Source organism: Cyprinodon tularosa, unplaced genomic scaffold (assembly GCF_016077235.1).
Source record: "Cyprinodon tularosa strain WSP-4 unplaced genomic scaffold, ASM1607723v1 ctg368, whole genome shotgun sequence".
Taxonomy (NCBI): Eukaryota; Metazoa; Chordata; class Actinopteri; order Cyprinodontiformes; family Cyprinodontidae; genus Cyprinodon; species Cyprinodon tularosa.
In genome coordinates this window covers 557,961-577,418 of record NW_024039083.1, presented here as the reverse complement: position 1 = coordinate 577,418, position 19,458 = coordinate 557,961, and the positions used below count along the sequence as shown (strand labels likewise).

The window sequence follows — 19,458 nt, the reverse complement described above, 5'->3', positions numbered from 1 at the left end:
GGAGGCTGCTGCCTGCTGCTCTCAGCGGCAGGTTGTGCTGGACGCTGATTGGTGGATTCTGTGACACGTGACAACGCGCAGCACGGTGGAGGGGGGGAGGAGCCACTGCAGGAATGTATGTAGAGAGCCCGCTTTCATGGAAATCATTGGAAGAGTGAACCATAGCATCCCTTATACAACCCCAGATACATTCTCTTTGACAAAAATAAATTACAACCTTTAAAATAGGGCTTATTATAATTAACTCCATACATGCATACACATAAAGTTTGCACTACTATCTGTATGACTGTATACAATTTGATACAAACAAGCGTGCATTCTTTGTATGGTAGGGACACCGTGACTTGATCGAGCGTCCGAGATTCTCCCTATAGCCGCTTTAATGTGAAGTATGGCAAATCCAATTTGCATATAATACCATTGAAAACAGCGCGTCGGATTCCTTTTGTCCCAATATGAGTGGTTTAATACTGAAGTTCATGTTCGCACCACACCACAGACACTGAATATAAAGTCCAAATTGGACTATTTCTCGAGTTTTTACCAACTTTCACCTCATTAATTCTAAAATGTTATAAGGATGTCATGAGGCATTTAGCATATTGGTGAAATGATGGTGTAGTGTTTGCACTGGGTTTCATTATCCCATGAGCTCTTTGCTCAGTGTATTTTCCAATGGAAAACATCTTTAAAAGCTATTTTGATTAACGTTTATTTCCTTGCTATAGTTTTCATAAATAGGTTGCCCACAAACACTCACACCTCAGGGCAATTAAGAGAACCCCAGGAGCCTAACATTCATGATTTTAGACTGTAGGAGGAAGGCGGACTACCCAGAGACAACCCACACATGCACAGGGAGACCATGCAAACTCCATGCAGAATGACCTCGGGCCAGGATTCGAACCTGGTACCTTCTTGCTGCATGGCAACAGTGCTACCCACCATGAAGCCCAACATATTTTTGATTTCCACGATAATCCATTTCATGTGAAATCAGTATATTGCTTTCATATTTATTTATTATATACCCTCTTACAATTACTATTTGTTTTTATATACCCTTTGCAGTCCATACATGCATAGTCTCTGTTCATATGTAAATACATATTTATATAATGTATAGCACTTCTGTATAGATGCAAACTACATTTCGTTGCTTTGTACTTGTGACAATGTAATGACAATAAAGTTTTATTCTATTCTATTCTAACATATTCAAAAGTCGTTCTTCATAGAATTATCCCTAAAAGACAGTGTCTGCAGTTATCTCAGCTAGAGATGTCCTGAGTCAATAATGATATAAATTGGTCTGATATCACCCCAAAGCCTGATATGTGAATATATAAGTGTGCATCTAAAATTTCAGATATTAACATGCTGATGGAAATATTAAAGCCTATTTATTTGAAATAAATAATCAGGTTTATTTACTTAGTATTAATAAAGTATAATTACTCAAAATTTATGCTAAGGAGTGTACTATTTAAAGTAAACCTGATTTTTCTGCATTTAAACATCCAATAATAAATGTATTAATTCTGAATACATAAACTGGACAATTAGAGATTCTAATTAATAGAATTGGGGAGTGGTGGTCTAGTGGTTAGGGCATAGAGTTTGAAAACCTGAGGTTCTGAGCCCTACTCCCACAGACTGCCACTCTGGGTCTCCAAACAAAGACCCTTAACCCGACTTTGCTCCTTGGGCGCCGCAATGTAGCAGCCCACTGCTCAAAGGCATAGCCAGAAAATTTTTATAAGGGTGGTCAGGCAATAACCAATGTACACTGAGGGGTGGTCGAAAGCAGATAGGCATCAAAACCCCACGGTAAATCTACAATGTTCCAACAGGAAAATGAATGAGCAAAACATCCATATTTTCTAAATAAAGACAAACTATATTTTCCCACAGCATTTGCTAACAAATGGACAAATATATTCAAACATCTGTGCTTTCTAGATAAAAGGTAAAGTGGATAAAATTCTTTCAGGTTTGAGTTTTGGGTGAACATCTTTTCCATTGTCATTACTTACCTACTTTTATCAGTAATTATTCTGCATAAAATTGATATTTACAAGTACAAATATCTACATAAATTGATTATTTAATATGCTTTTTATTAAAATATTTATTTATCTATGATTTCCCTGAAGACTCCTAGATTACTTTTCTCTCTACCCCATAAAACACAAAATCTATTTCAGCTTGAATTCTGTATTTATCATCTTCAGTGTTAGTATATTGTTGTGCATAATTAACCATAGTGTTTTTGTTGTCAAGTAATTGTCAATAAATGAAAAAATGTTTTAAATATTCCACTTGAGTACTGTTGCCACCATCTGTATTAGATGGAAATGAATGGTAGGGTTGCCACAGGGGTGGCCAATGATTGGCTAAGGGTGGCCATGGCCACCCCTGCCCCCCCATCTAGCTCCACCCCTGCCACTGCTCCCCAAGGGGATGGATTAAATGCAGAGGTATTTTTCTCAGATGTCAGATCAACAAACTTCAGTTATTATTTTATTATTTATTATAATAATACATTATAACAAGTACTATAGAAATACTGAATATGCATCACGCAATGTTTATTTAATAGCTTTTTGTTGAAATTATGTGAAAAGTTACACAGAAATTTGTTATGAAATAAAATTATGTAAGTCGTGTAAGACATTTTGTTGGTTTTGACAAAAAACATTTTTTAGATGAAGCGATGGATTATTTCCCTCAATGTCCTGCCATACTGCCTCGCATCCTGAGCAGTAAGGTGGGACTCATAATAGGGAGAGAGGGGAGGAGGGGCGGGGGCTGTCAGTGCTACGCATCTGTAGGAGCGGAGGAGAGGGAGGAAGGGAAGAGCCGAGCAGGTCAGGATGAGAACCGAGGAGGCAGCAGCGCACCAATGGGAAGAACAAGAGGATCCCATCAGGAGGGATGAGAGAGAGGGCTCCGGAGCTCTGCTGCGTCGCTCCAACATGGAGGCGCATTGACAGCATCACACGTTAGAGGAGAGCATTTCATTGTTGCCTTGCAGCATCATCATCAGCATCATCCGTTCAAACCGAAGCGGAGTGGAGCAGACATGGGCTCCCACGTTGTACAGACCCTGCGTCAGGGTGTGTGGGCATCTCTGACCGGCGGCTGGTATCACGACCCGGACCAGAACAAATTCAACAACTCCTGCCACCTTTATCTGTGGATATTTCTCCTCATACTCCCCTTGTCTCTGCATCTGGTGAGTTTCACAGGGGGTGGGGGGTGTCATGAGGTTCAAGGCCGCGTAGGGTTGCCGTGAGGTATGTTTATAACGCTGCGCTGTTTGCGCGTTGGATAAACAACAGTCAGATCTGCAGGTATGTGGCAGCATCGCTGCAGAGAGGCCAGCATCTAATGTCGCACTGTTTTTCCCTGGATGCAACGCATGGCTGCTCCAGGATGTGACAGCAGCGGAGAAACTACAATGATGATGATGGGCGCTGCACAGACTCTTCTCAATTTATTCTCCTAAATACAGAAATACCTAATAGTATTTTACCTTTCTTAACTTCTCTACATTCATTTGTATTCAAGATACTGCTGAACTTAAAATACTATTAACACTAAAGTGGTTTCTTTTCACTAATCAAACAAATCCAGCGTTCTTTTAGTGGTGAAAACCAGGGGTGGAGCTAGATGGGGGGCCAGGGGTGGCCATGGCCACCCTTCACCAATCATTGGCCACCCCATGGCAACCCCTACCATGTTTTACCCCCTAATGCAGATAGTGGCAGCAGTTATACTCTCAAGTAGAATATTCAAAACATTTTCATTTTTCATATATTACTTAGTATTTTTTCATATATTCATAATTACTTGACAACAAAAACACTGCGGTTTATTATTCAAATCAATATACTAACATTAAAGATGATAAGTACAGAATTTATGCTCTTTTCAGAACTAGATTTTGTATTTTATGGAGTAAAGAGAAAATGATGTGTCTCTGCAAGTCATCTAAGAGTCTTGAGTGAAATCAGAGATACATAACTATTTTAATAAAAACGTATTAAATAATCAATTTATGTAGATATTAGTACATAAGATATCAATATTATGCAGCATGATTATTGATACAAGGAAGTAAGTAATGACAATGGAAAAGATGTGAAAAGTATAGTTAGTCTTATCTTTGGCTTGACCCTGAGGTTCTGGTGTCTATCTGCTTTCGGCCACCCCTAAGTGTTATTTGGTTAATACTTGGCCACCCTTATAAAAATTTTCTGGCTACGCCTCTGGTGAAAACCAGGTGGAAATTCTTTCACATTATTTTTTTTTTTCAGGTTTTATTGAATATATGCAGCATACAGTAGGTTAGTGTTAGTACCCCTTAAAGGTTGTCAGCAATTTGCTGAAGTATAAAACAAAAGCAATTAAATTAGAGGCAAAATAAGTGTGATATATAAAATAATGGAATCGCTTTTGGCATTTAGTTAATCATATTTGATTACTTTAACACAATTGTTTAATGCTAGCAGGGAAGGACATAAAACATTTGTGTTAAAGTAACTAAATATGATCAAGTAAAAAGCCAAAAGCAGTTGCATTATTTTTTTCAGTGCAGCTTTCTCTACTTTTTAGATCCAAATTGCTCTAATTATAGCTTTAGGTCTTTAGAGAATGTCATATCCAGAGACTGATTTAAATAACTCCCTCAGATCGAATAGAGGATGTTTGTGCCACAGTTTGTGTGTTTGATAAATGGCAGGAGTTTGACTGGGCTATTTTAGGCTAAATTATGCTTTAATCTAAACAATTCCAATAAAAATGCACCCACTTTTACTTTTATCTTTATTTTGGCTGATGGAGAAATACAAAGATTACTTCTCATTCATTGTGGTTCACATAGATTTAGAGGTACATCTAAAAGGTAGATTTTGTATATTGTTTAAAAGTTCAGTATTTTTTTTTGTTTCATTTCTAAAAGTGAATTATTACAGATGGAGTGATATCAGGCCCACATTCATTGTCTGAGAAAATGTGAATATTGTATGAGATCACTTTAAAAAGGAAATTCTGATGCTTAGATGTATGTAATAGCTATAAAAAGCCCCCAAAATCACGAGGGAGACTGCTGAGAGTACAGATCTCCAGAGGACGGCCCTCCTCCATAAGGAGGGCAAGCAGAAAAGATAACAGCTATAGTAGCTAGTTGTTTACAGAGCGCTGTACTCAAGTATATCTATAAAAGTTGAGTGGAGGGAAATTGTTTTTTAGGAAGGGTGGCGACAGCAATGAGAGACCGGTCGAACAAAACGTATACTAGAATTTGGATCTTGAGTTAGAGCTGAAAACACAGAGTTTACTTAATCCCAATCATATATATATTTTTTAAAGACAGTGATGCTTTGTAGGGCAAGAAAAAGATGAGACACCAAAAGAGACCCGACTATATACATTAAAACAACATTACACTCCAGCAGGAGCATAAGCTGATCTCCTGCATGCAACACCGCATTGACACAGTAATTCATGCAAAGGGACGCCAACAAAGCATAGAGTTCATAAAAATGGAACCTAGGCAGAAGTTCAACTGAAGAAACTAATTACTTTACTACACCCACCTCCGGCACAGCCAATCAGCTTTGAACCACACTTCCATGAAAGCCAATCAGCATCCAAAGTTCATCTTAAAAGGCCTCCGATCGCGCCTGTCAGCTCCTGTGGGCAGGCGGTGGATGAGCAGTGACTTCACTGAGATGTGACTTCATTCAGCGAAGCTTCATCAGGGTTTCATTACTCACAGACTCTTACTGCACTCCGCGTCTCATTTTAACCGGTCCTGCAGAAGACCGCCATGTTGAGGCTGGTTCTGCCAGAGGTTACTTCCCAACAGGGAGTTTTTCCTCTCCACTGTCGCTTCATGCTTGCTCATCATGGACAGGTTCTCTCAACTTGTGTTATCCAACTGGACTTCCTTCTTCCAGGTCCCTGAGTGAAGCTCTAGTATAACTCATCACTATCAGTGTGTGTGAATGTGTGCATAAATGGGTGAGTGACTGAATGCGCTGCAAAATGCTCTGTTCTCACCTTACTTTAAAAATGTGCTATATAAGTACAGGCTTTTTACCATCCTACCTTTTAAAAAAAACAATTTTGGGTTTTTATTATCCATAAGCCATTATCTTAAAAACAACAAAAAACAAAGACTATTTCCCTTTGTGTTTAATAGATCTACACTTCTATCACTTCCTGATATGGGTGAGAAAAACACTGAACCTTTTATTGAAATTACACCTGTTTGAGATTTAAATTGTATATCAAGTACAGAATATATAATCCACCTAAATAGCCAACTATGATACTAGCAAGCAGAATTTAAATGTAATTCACCTTAAATTGTACGCAGCACCAAATATAGCACTTAAGCAAAGTGTAAATACAGTGTTTTACATGGTAAAACTGGGACAATTATATTATTACATTATACAAATATATTATTAGTGATGCACCAATCCAATACCTGGATCAGATATCGGCTCAGACTAATCTGCTGGATCAGATATTTAATATTTGACATAGATCCAATCCAGTGCACTTTACCTGGAACTGTTATTTCTTTCCTTTTGCTGTTTATTTGTTGATAAATAATATAAAGCAGTGATCCCCAACCCCAGGGTCCCAGTCTGATACTGTTTTGTGTGTCATTGATACCATAAGAAAGCAATAAATTACTTCCATTATATCGGGCAGATTTATTTTTTATTCTAAATGGCAATTGATCTTGACAAATGACCTGTTTCTTTCCATTACATCCATCTTTGTATCAATTGACGTATGTTGCCCACAACACCATTGGTCATGTGGTACCCCCGACTCTTGCAGCAAAATACAAGGTTTCTGCTGATTGACTGCTATTGTTAGTAGTTAGCAGGTGGTTTCCATGTTAGTGGTTTTTGTGGTTTCTTATTTTACGATGAGTCTCTGCTGCTCCTCCAGAGTCATTTTGCTCCTCTTGCATGCTTCCCTGATGAATGTTCTCTTTACCCTGCCAGTCAGTGTAAGCAAGTAATGGTAGATTTGCAGTTAATGGATTGAGCATAAATATTTCTGCAAGGCACTGTACTAATATGCACTGTGTTCTTGCCAGAAGTGGAATATGACTTATATATCAGGACAACCCAGATGCTTTTAAGGCTTTTTGCCCTAAATCATTCCTCTCAGACAAACAAACCTAACTAATCCCAGCAATATTTAACATACCTGAGCTTATGCTCCACTATAAAATTTAAAACTAAAAAAGCTCCTTCTGTTCTCTCCCAGGCCCTGCCTCCTACCACCATGGCTCTGAGCATCTACTGCACCTCTATCACTGTCTTCTTCATCCTTATCAAGCTAGCCAACTACCGGCTGCATATTATGTTCGATGAGGGTGAGGCAGTGGTCCGCAGCAGCCTCTCGGACCTCAGCAAGGCTCAGGAGAAGAAAAGCAATGCCTCAGACTCCTGCCAACCAGCCAGCATCAGGTATACGCAGAAAAACAGATACCTATTCTACATCCATGCCTTTTTATTATCTGAGTGCCACAGACTGGAAGGAAATCTGGTCTTAAATCTTGGCACAAAATACATAGTTAGGCCTCAAACTTCATTCTACTCGATGTTTATCGTTATTTTTCCATCCTGTTCATTTTTTTAAATTAAATTAGCTCCATAATCACACTACCTCAGCTTCATTTCTAGAATCTCAGTGCAGTTTCTGGCATATTTGCAAACTAATTTTCATGATTTCCGGTCAGCCAGTCTGCTGAGACATGCTCTCTCTGCAGAGGGCTTAATAAAGCGATATCCATCACTCCTTCCTCTCTGTATTACTCCGATATATTGAGATTGGATGAAACAAGTTGAAACACAGATGGGTTTTATGCTTCAGCCTCTGTAAAAATCTTTCTGTTTTAGCTTTGAAAGCACGAGAGGAAAAAAAACACATCACTTTCTGTAAAAGTGAAGCAGTGATTTATGAACTTCCACCTGAGTCCACATTGTCTCACTTCTTCCTGTTTCCCCGATTAGAAAGAGCAGCACGGTCCCAGACAGCGTTGCTATGACAACGCTGGCCCGCAAGCGTCCCAGCCCAGTGATCCAAGTGACGGTGAAGCAGACAGAAACCGACCCAGGACTGATCGGGGTGGTAAGATGGGCTATTTGAAGTAAAAACAAACCCTGTGCTGACCCGCCTCATGGCTACTAGAGGAATTTTAGCAAGTTCTTTTTGTCCCATTCTTCCTTCAGGACTGCTCAAAGTCAGACGAGGTGAAATCTGCAGAAGGTGACCGCCATCTTTCATCAGGTTTGAACACAAAGACCTTTACCTGTTACCTTTTAGAGGAGAAATCAGGTTTTTGCCAAGATGTTCAATTAAAATATTCTTTGATCCTTCTGCAGATCTTTTTTTCACAAAAGAACTGGTTGTATTTTTTCTAGAAACATTCTAGGTTAGTTGTTATTGTATATATTTTAAAAAATATATTTTGTAAATGTGTTAGCTTTGTGAATTTCTAAGATTAATATCTGCACATTAGCTTTTTCTTGATAATCATTTGTAGAAAATTCTTTTTATTTTGTCTTTTTCACAATAAAATATACAAAAAAAAGATGTTTAACAGGAAGAAACCTCCAACACAACCAGGCTCAGTGTGAGCAGCCAACTGCCAGGCAGACAGAGACAGACACACAGAAACAGCATAAAAATCACTGATCTATAAATACTTTCAATGTTTTAGTGTAGAATACCCCCATTTATGGCGCTTTCTGGGAAGGAAACAATTAAACGAAATTGGTGGTGTAAACAAAATGACAAGTAAAATCAGTCTAAGTCTAAGCAATTTAGGTCTGAGCCAGTTTTCATGTTCAAAAGGATGAAAGAGAGCACATATTGATAGTAAGAGTAAAAACTAAACAGATGCATATCTAGCACAGAAACAGGACTAAACACTGAAAAACAGGCCCGACTGTATCATCAATAATTGAAGTTGCTGACCCACCATCTAGGACATCATCATGGTTAAACATGTTTAACTGCTTATAAAAATCTGTTCAACTATAAATAGAGAAATGCTTCAGATTGTTTTGATAAATGGATTTAGTTCTTTAGTTATTAGTTATATATAGTTAGTCATTCTATAAATTTTCCCCTCCACTAAATAAATCTACTTGAATTAAATGTTTGGCTTTTTCCTGTAAAAAAAAAAACGATGCTACTGTAATAAAGCATCTATCTGCAACCGTGTCTATCATAATACATGTAGCAAGAAATCCAATTAACTTTAAGGATTTACCTGGCAGTATTCCCCACTTTTTAAGTGTGTTTTGGGTTGGAGTGACTAACAGTGAGTTTCTAACATATATCATGTTAGAAAAATAAAATTACCTTGTCTTTCTTTGGCACCAATGTCCCTAAGATTACGAACATGTGATGATAGATCAGAATTTCATTAAACTTAGGTGAATGAATTGCACAAACATGGAACTAAAAGGACACCATGGATCAATGCCACCATAGCCTATAAAACTGGCTAATGTCATCATAAAAGACCTGTTTCCATCAGGATAATGATGCAGAAGGACAGGTTTCATCAACATATTTTATATGAAAAAATACTTTAGAAGTTTAGCCTTGAAACAGGGCAGTAGTACCTGCAAAGAAAGATGATTTGAGTGCATTGCATTTATCTCTGCTGGCAAAACAGATAGCCTATTGGAGATAATAAAGTTTATCTTGATCTTTACAGCTTTATGAGATCAAAGGATAAAAACATGTCTGGTTTTATTTTCCCAGCAGAAATGTAGCCTTGCTCATACAGCTTGTCTCACATGCTGATAAAAAAGACCCACCTTTACATCATTGAGAGTTGCTTTGAGATCTATCTGCATGTTATTACAGTAAGATAAAAATAAAAGATTTAATATCCATATTGAAGCGTTTACAGCGAACAGAATAGATGTGCTTTAATCAATGTTTTCTTTGTGCGTTTAATGTATTACAATGGAAAAAACAATTATGGAAACAGCAAAAATGAAACCAATGTACTTCATTTCACAAAAAGGCTTTTGTGCTTGGTCAAGGTTTTTCCTGATTTTTAAGAAAAAAGAAAAAAGTGTGTTAAAGAAGAGATTGAAACATAATACAAATAAGTTTCGATGTAGTAAATATTTAACTTGCATAACTGATCAGCTGTTTCCGCTGCTGCAGTCCGGCACGGAATTCAAACCTTAGAACTGCATTTCTCTCTTGATGTTCCTGGTTTGCATAAACCATCACTAATACTAGCTGACATTATAAAAGTAAGTACTACTGCAGCACATTTAATAAAGCCTCATTACTAATCTGTGGTCTCCACTAGTTTGCTACTTCTACTTCCTGTTTCTTACAGCCAAGCGTAACATCGACGTATGACGACATTATGCGGTCAATTCACTCATTAACCAAAGATTGAGGAAGGCTTTGTGGGGCCAAGTGGGTCAGACCCTTCAGTTCAAGGGGCTTGCTTTGAGTTGCTGACTTAATGATGCTCAAATCCAAGACGGATTAGGAGTGCGGAATGACTCGCTACAGGAGTGCTCAGTCGGGATTTATTACCAAACCAGCAAAAATGAAAAAAGCATTTACTTTTTGAACCAACAGGAAAATGTAACTACAAAAGTCACTATCTAATCCTAAGATGGCAGCACTATGACACCTTTAAATACTGCAAAAATACTGTAAGTCCACATAAAAATGTAAAAAAAATTGCACAGTAACATTACCATAGCACTCATAGGCCCAGTTTATACAGTTTATCTGTTTAAAGAGTTGATTTTGGGGTGAGTTACACTTTAAACATTTATCTGTTTTTAAGCCATTTTCTTGTAGCCATCTTCAAAGGTCACATCAGCTCACATCAGCCTGACTTAAATTACAAATTTTCTCATAATTTCCAGTTTTATTAGGGACTACAAGAGATTAGCTTCTACTTTATGCTCTAATTGCCAAATAAAAATATTCACTACTTATTCAATTTCCCTTTGGAATTAAAAAAGTATTTTGAATTGAATTTAAAACATTTCTAAACACAAGTCAGTTACATTTATGCAAGAAATTATTAATATGGATCTTTAGAAAAATATTTGTCAATATCTTGCTGATTAGTTGAAGGTTTTATTACATCACTTTGACCAGCAGGAAGTATTTTCGGAGTAGTTCTGTCCTCTAAGCCTCTCTTTTCCTCTTCCCTAATGGGCAGGTTTCTTTCTTAGACAATGCAGCCTCACAACTTCCTTTTCTGGAAACACATCACTGTTGTAAATTATGCTCTGTAAAACACAGTGAGATAGACAGTTAACCAGCTCACAGGCCCTGCTCACTGTTTCCAGTAAATGTATGACCAAATGCATTGGTAATTAGGAAGAGCTCAGTCAGCTGGCTTTGAAATAGGGAAACAAACACTCTGGTGCATTACATCAGATGGATGCATATTTGTTTAAAATGCTACAGTTTGTTTCTGATTTTTTAAAAAAATCACTCATTCTACTTTTAAAGCAACATTCTCCTGGAAACGCAAACATGTCCTGTGCTTGGGAAGTTATGATTTAACTAAATAGGCTTTATAACTGTCAAAAACAAAGGAAAAAGTCAAATTATGATGGGCCAGCTTATGATGGGCCAGCTGAGGAATGGACGTAAAGGAAAAAGTCAAATTATGATTTCAAGAAAGGAAAAAACTTACATTAAATTCTAGACTCAGTGGTGAATAATTGCTGTTTTATGCATTTACTGATTACATTGCAAGATAAGGTATTGTTGTGCTACATTATAAGCTTTGTTATTGAAAGTTTCCTGTTTTGTCAGATTATGACCAAATGTTTGGAGACTTGTGCTTCTGTGTTTAAAGGTACAGTAGGTCCAATAGGTGCCCAATAATAAGGGAAACAAGTAGAGTTAAAGGGGAACCACTGAAGCTGGATTAGCTCACAGGGGAATTATTATTTGTCCGTCTGTCCATGTCTTCACACTCTCAGGTGTCTATATCACATTTAGTTAGCTTGTAATGGACGGAAGTCGCTTTCTTTCTTTGGTCTGGACCGTCTTTGCAGATGATGAAGCAAACTCTGGGTTTGGACTAACTGTAGAGATAGTGACGCCATCTTTTATCTCCATATTTCACTTAGCAACACTGTTGCTGGCATCTATTTATCAACACTATCCAAAAAACAAAAGTAGTGTATGGAGAAACTGCATTAAATTGGCTGTTTTGGAATATTAGAAATATGTCATCAGCTTAAAAAGAAACAATGGAAGCAATCATCACCATACATTTTGTTACTATTTAAGTTTCACTTGCATGGTGTAATTAAAAGCGAAGCACAGTGAAAAAATAAATAAAATTTTGTTCAAGACCAAAATTCTCTTGGCTGAAAACACCCTAGATATCTTAAATCATCTTGTTTGTGTTTTAAAATTCCACTTAAGTGCTGAGTAATGCAGAAAAGCCCGCTGGGTGCTGCAAAGAGTATGGATGAATAAATGACTGTCCAAAAGCATCGCTGCAAATTCCTCTGTTTTTCCTTGAAATTGTTGCACTCATAGAAATTGCAGGATAAAAGTTGGCTGTAAAAGCTGATTTATTTTCCTTTAATTTCAGGACATGCTGAAGAGCACGTCGTGGAAGGAGACTCACAGCCGCACCCTGAACTCTCCCCGATGATTTCTCCAGCCCCAATCCGGAGCAGGATGCCCCGCTGCTGCAGGCCCAGCAGAGGTCCCCGGCTCGAACTGAAAGGGAAGAAACAGAGGTTACTGAAACTGGGGCTGATGTAGAAGAAGTCAGAAAACTTCAGAAACGTTTGAGAGTTAAAAGTGGAGATCAATTGGAGGAGAATAGGTCTCCAGCGAAAAACGTTAAAAAGGACAGAAAAGAAGAAAAGGAATGTGAGGATAAAGATTATGCAGATAGGGAGACAGTGGATGAAGGGTTTCCCACTTCCAACGGGAGTGAAGATGAGAGCGAGGAGGCCAGCGAAGGCCAAAAAGAAAACTCAGATGCCAACAACAACTCATTGGAGACCCAAAAGGATGAGCAGGATGAGCTCATAGAAATCCCAGACTCTCCTGCTCAGGTGGGCTGTGCTGCATAAGAAAGAGCCTCATGTTGTCGTATGAAGGAGAGTGAAACAAAAAAAGCAAAATTTCCCTTCTCTTTTTAATTCTAATTAGGCTGAGCTAGAGGAGGATGAAGAGGCCTACTGTTCTGATGAGATCGAGGTGGTTCTGGTTGATAACTCCAGCCCTGGTTCAGGACCAGCTCATCTGGACGACAGTGACACGGTGAAGATCATCATCACCATGAGCTGTGACCCTCAGACAGCGGCTCAGTTGGAGGAGAGCGTCAAGCAGAGCTTGCAGGAGAACGCAAAGGTCAGAAACCCATTCGACTCGTTTCTGCACTGAGTCTAAAGATCACGGTGGATGAATGCATTTTTAAATTACGTCCGTAAAAACCTATAGATTCAATTTGCATTAGCTTTTAAAGTAGAATGTGTGTTTTTTTTTTTAAGTACCCTACCTTTTAATTCTTTCACAAATAGCTTAACTTTAGTTGAAATTTACTTAAACATTCAGAATCGGAAAAAAAAGAGGAGAAAATTTGGATATAATTAAAGGTAATTTAAAGTGGCTTTTATATGTAAACAAATTTATAATTTTAATACTAGATTTAATATAACCCTCTAATACTGAGCCATATCTGGGTGGGTCATGCCTTTCGTGACCACAATCCAAATTTTAGGAGATTTTTTTCAAATTCACTTTGCAGATCACTTTGCTGATAACAAATGATTTTTATGTGTCAAGCACAAATTTCTAAACTGTCATTAAATAAAGCATAGATTCATGTGAGGGGGTTTGATCCATTTAAGGCTTCTTGCATGTGACATTTCCCTGTTTGTCTCCTGCAAGGCTCAAAAGGATGCAGGAGAATGTCACATCAAGATCCCTGTCATCACCTTCGATTCCCCGGAAGAGGAGTGGCAACAGGAGCAGATGGAAGGAGAGGAGGCAACCGGCTTGGAGAATGACCCCACACCCAGACAGCAGCATCAGATCACCAGCCAAAGTGAAGAGTTTCACTTATGTAGAGAAACCATCAGTTCTGAATCCAACACGCTGGAAGGCGCCGATCTGGAGCAGGAGCAGCGGGGGCTGCTGGTGAATGAGGACAGTACGCCGAGCCCGCAGCTGACAAACGACAACAGCTCGTCAGGCATCGATGTCCACTCCCATCCTGATGACACGGACCCTCTGGAGCCTATTGTGGACTCGCAAGGATTCCTGCGTCTGCCTCCGATGGTCGGTCGCTATGGACCGGGCGGAAGGACCCACATCCGAGGCCTGAGCATGGACAGCGGGAAAGATGCCGTCCTCCTCTCAGACCGCTCCCATAACACGGTATGTTAAACCTCTCTTCTTCCTCTGTTTATGTCCTCATCCATCTGTAAAAAACAGCATTCATTATCTCACATTTCTGCAGACCACAATGACCAGCTCCAAATCCGACCTGGAGGCAAAGGAAGGCCAGATTCCCAATGAATCCAACTTCTTGGAGTTTGTTTCATTATTAGGTTCCCTGAGTATGAAAGGGGGAGGGAGGAGCACCCAGGAGGAGGAGGAGAAGGAGGGCAAACCAAAAGTGGAGGAAGAAGAAGGTTAAAACGCCTAATAAAGCATTTACAATCAGCTGCAGATTTTCCTCCAATTACTTATAAAGGAAACGTCTAATAAAAGTATTTCTGTGTATTGCCTGGGATGATCTCCTTTTATATCTTTCTCAGAAAATCAGAGTGCAACTCCTGGTCCAACAACTACGGATACCAGCACCGAGAACAAATCAGAGCGACCCAAGCCACCCACCAGTCTCCCAACTAACCCACTTCAAGCTATAAAACCTACGCACATCCCAATAGTCTCTCCTGACAGGTAAGCCTTTCTTTCAAGTGACTCTTTAAGTGTAAAAATACCAGTTGGATTTACTCCCTTTTTTGCAGTCCACAAACAGACAGGGAGAAGGATCCGGACTATGACTCCCTCCCATCACAAACCTCCCAGTCTGAGAGCTCCATGCTGCAGGTCATCTGCAGACCTGAAGCTACCAATAAAGAAGAGGCCTACACCTTCCACACAGTGCACAGTGAGAGCCGTCTTGTTTGAATTATCATGTTTTTTTTTTTTTTTTAGTTATAGAAGAAAAACTGACACTGTGGCAGTCAGTGTGTTTTACATTCAATTCCTTAACCTAAATGAATCCCACGTTATCAGTAGCTGCACACCATTCATCCAAGCGGAAAAGACCTGTTATGCTTAATGTGTCTGTTTGTCCAATCAGGAGACAGACCTCGGAAACTGTACGCAGAGAGAGCCCTCAACCTGCCGCTGGGAGCAGAACTCATTACAGGCAACATGTGGTATGCAGACACTCTGATCTTCCTTCAAGCCTTCTTTGCTAACATAAGTTTTCACCATCATTTTGCTTATATTTCTACCTGCATGTTCTCAGCTGTTATCTCCTGTGTTTAAGTCATGTTAAGATATTTACCTTTCCCATCGTTTTTCTTCTTTTTATTTCAAACTTTCCATATTGCCTTTCACAGATATTAATACCCTGCAAACTTTGTTAAATTATCGCCACAAATTCCAGTGCATTCAAGTGGGATTTTCTGTAATAGTCAGAAATAATGCATCAGATATATATTTGCCTGTTGCTCATGTTAATCATGTTAAGATGAGTCGCTGGTCACAAAAGCATATTTTTGATTAATATGCTAATATTTGTGTCATTTTAAAAATTTTCTTACCTGCTCAACATTCCACTGAAATTTATAAAACGGTCTGATGCTTGTAGAAAAAAAGGAAATATGCAGAGATTACAGATTGATACAAGGCTTAAAAAGAGTTGAAAATTGCTTGTAAATTCAGTGAAAATCATTCAATCAATTAAGTTCTTTATTGTCAAATACACTTTGCATTGTAATCAAGATTTCAGTTTCAGAACAGACTGTTCATCACATACATAGAGCTGCCTTTATCTCTGTGGAAAGATAGGAGCCACTTTTGGAGGGAGAGTGGGAAAAAAAACATATTTCACACCTTATCCTTGACAGGCTACAGTTTGAGATATCAGAAAAAAAACACCTCAGCACTAGAAAAGCACATTTAACACGAGATAAACATTTCAGCAGAAGGAAAACATAGGGAGGCTGGAGCCACATGTGAGACAATCTGGTATTTTAGCATTAGTTGTGTGCGTGGCGGGGATGCCGGCAGTTCTGGGCCCTTCTGCTTTAACATCCAGGGGAGTTTTGATAAGGCCGAATCAAAAAACATTTTTATTTTGAGAGCAAGCTACACAGAATTTCTTTTGTCGCTGGGCTCCACATGGCAAATCCAATATTTTGAATGTGTTAGGCTTTTCCACCTTGAAGTGGACAGTGCACATCCAAGATTTTATACCATCTCACCTTTGACTTCAACCACCGTAGCCAACTCCTTGCTCACAGCCTTTGTGATCATGTCAACCGCTGCAGGCAGCCTGATCTATGCCCAAATTGCCAAAGACATCCTCTGTAATTGTAGATACATCAGGTATCCTCCAAATCCAAACAGAAGAAATCCGAGCATCATAAATCCAAACATCCATACATCTGATCTCTCCATTCTGAGCTGTGGACACTGAAACTATTCAATAGTAGCTTTGAATGTATGTTTAGGCCCATTGTATTCCTGGAAGGTAACTCTCAGTCTTTTCCAATCTCCTACATCCGTCAGCTTCATGCTGTCACCAAGGTTTTTTACAGCGGAGATTTTAGGTGATTTCTGTTGTGAATTTGTACCCACGTTTTGCATGTATTTGTTTTAGTCCCCTCTGACCGGAGCACTTCTATCCTATTGGCACCTTTACTGCTCTATTGCTTCATATTCCAACTTTCCCCGTGCTACTTTTCTAAAAACCCTAGATCTAAGGATTGCATTAATAATGGTTCTCCTATTAACAGATTATTCCACATAGAATCCACTCTTGGAAACCAAGTCCAGTGGATTTATTTGAACTTTTATGGAACGACTATGACCTGGATGACTGAGAATCTTCATCAGCACAATCCACTCTCTTATTTGTAGCTTCCTTTGAGATGGAACAATTAAAGATTAAAGCAGTGAGAATACTTATACGATGGGTCTCTTTACAGCCGGCTTATTAAGTGACTTTTTTGTGTGTATCTTCAGTGACCTGCTGTCAACTTCTTCCAACTCAGAGGGTCAGGACGGTGCAGTGGGTGCTCACGCCGACTGCCCTTTCCAGCGACGCATCATTCCTGCTCACAGGCTGCGGCCACGGAGGACGCACCCAGAGATCTTTCCGGTCTTTATCTTCCTCCCGTTTATTTCATTATATTTATATATGGAAAAATGGAAATTATTAGAATTCTTCCTCCTGTTTATTTAATTATTTTTATAAATATGGAAAACGGAAAATATTAGAATTCTTCCTCCCTTAAATTTATACTGAGCTGTACTCACAGTAACACTTCATCCTTTTATTTTATAGGTGAAAAATGTGGGACAGATATAATCAGTTAATTTATAGACAGCTTATAAGATGCTACATGTTCCTGCGCTTTTATATCTGCTCACTTTCTGTGTCCACCTGTTCTAAATGTATTCAGTGATTTACTAAAACATGTCAGTAGGGTTGCTACACAGTCTGTGGGTTATCAAGGTTTGGGAAAATAAGAGTATCTGTATTTCAGGACTTTTAATGTTCTGTCTGAATGATGTGTTTTTCTTCACATCTTCATTCTTTGCTTCTGTTTCTTTCCTTCTCACTTGTGTTGTTTTTTCTTTACCTCCTGGTTACCATCCCTTTTATTGCTTCCTTTCCATGAGTGCATTCCTGTCCGTCCTTGTATGCGTTCCTACCTTCTTTCTGCATGTCCAAAACCATTTTGTATCCTTTATCTTCATGCACTATATTTTTTCCTCCCTCCTTTCTTTCCTTCTCCTTTTGGGTATCCTTCATTCTTTTATCTTACCATAATTTATTGATTCTTCCCTTTTTCACCATCGTCTTATTTCAACCCCTATCTTAATTTTCATTGTGTGCTATTCTTTCTTAAGTTCATACTTTTAATTTTTAAATTCTTTTTTGTCCTCTTTATTCTCCCTACTTTCATATTTTTTTCCCTGTATCCTTCCTCACTTTATGTTGTTGTATTCTTTCTTTCCTTTATTCCTTATGTTTTTCCTTTTTTTGTTCATTCCTTTCTTCCTGTCTCTATTTATTGCAGGTCTTATATATAAAATATGTCAGCTTTTACTTTAAATCCTAAAATGATCACGAAGGTCTGAGAACTCTAGAAAGTTGAGTCCAGAATGTGAATCTGAAAATGTGAAGCGACCTGAAAGCGAACTTAAAGAAACTGAACTCTGTTACAGTTTAAAACATTTTGTTAAAATGTGCATCACTGGAACATGTTGATCTGTTATTGCTCATGACAGAATAATCATGATGTAATTCCTCAGTGTGTTTATGCCTTTGTTTTTCACATGAACATGAGGAGAAGGGTTACTTGATGGGATGTATTGTTTGTCTTTGCAGGAGGAGGACTCCTTGGACGAGTCTTCAGAGACTTCCACACAGGAGAAGCAGACCAGGAAAGTTTATTATAAACTCCAGCTGCTTCCTGGGAAGTGGGTCAGTGTTTTGTACGATCGGCTGACGCTTCTTGCTCTATTAGACAGGTAACTTCCTAAACCTCCCTAATCAGATTTTCTACAGACATTAGTCTTTCTCCCCCAATCGGTTTGGTCGGTTGTGTCAATCAGCACCACTTCTGTGATCCTCCCCTCTTTATATGCATGTGCTGTTTTCTGAAAGAAACCAGGATTTTCTGGAGAACCTTGCAGCGGTCTTCATGGCCTTCCTGGTTTCCTTTTTGGGTTTTGTGCTTCTCAACCACGGATGCTTCAAAGACTTCTGGGTCTTCCAGTTCTGCCTGGTCATCGCCAGCTGCCAGTACTCTCTACTGAAGGTGAACAACGCTGTAGATTTTTGCTCTTGTCGTCTCCGTCCAGACCAGCATTGTTTTTATATGTACAATGTCCCGTTAGGACTGTGCATTCACACAGCACTATATTCTAGGGTTAAATGATTACAAAACAGACAGATTAGGTTGCTAAAGGTTGGATTCATTCGGAAATATATTTCCCTCAGTATGTCTGCAAACTTTCTGGTACATAAATAATCGGGTCGGCTAATTCGAGCACTATCCTGCTCAGGAATTATACTTTATGATTTCTGGCTCCTTTAAAAATTTTCCTCTAGAAAACTGCCATTGGATCTCTTCATTCAGGCAAAAAATTGTCTCAGCAATAGAAATAAACTGTTGCATA

The 19,458-nt window shown here is 38.8% G+C and overlaps 1 protein-coding gene across 1 annotated transcript in view; it reads left to right on the top strand.

The window, feature by feature from the left end:
• The first annotated feature begins 2,811 nt into the window (after window positions 1-2,811).
• pcnx2 (pecanex 2) overlaps window positions 2,812-19,458 on the top strand; it is a 50,328-nt gene continuing 33,681 nt past the window's right edge. Inside the window, 15 exon segments of the mRNA XM_038296131.1 lie at window positions 2,812-3,241; window positions 7,306-7,508; window positions 8,055-8,172; window positions 8,274-8,310; window positions 10,577-10,598; window positions 12,674-13,136; window positions 13,234-13,434; window positions 13,975-14,463; window positions 14,546-14,720; window positions 14,847-14,991; window positions 15,060-15,202; window positions 15,398-15,476; window positions 17,293-17,428; window positions 18,665-18,807; window positions 18,944-19,097. Of these exon segments, the coding sequence (XP_038152059.1) occupies window positions 3,089-3,241; window positions 7,306-7,508; window positions 8,055-8,172; window positions 8,274-8,310; window positions 10,577-10,598; window positions 12,674-13,136; window positions 13,234-13,434; window positions 13,975-14,463; window positions 14,546-14,720; window positions 14,847-14,991; window positions 15,060-15,202; window positions 15,398-15,476; window positions 17,293-17,428; window positions 18,665-18,807; window positions 18,944-19,097 (2,661 nt within the window). The 5' untranslated portion in view covers window positions 2,812-3,088.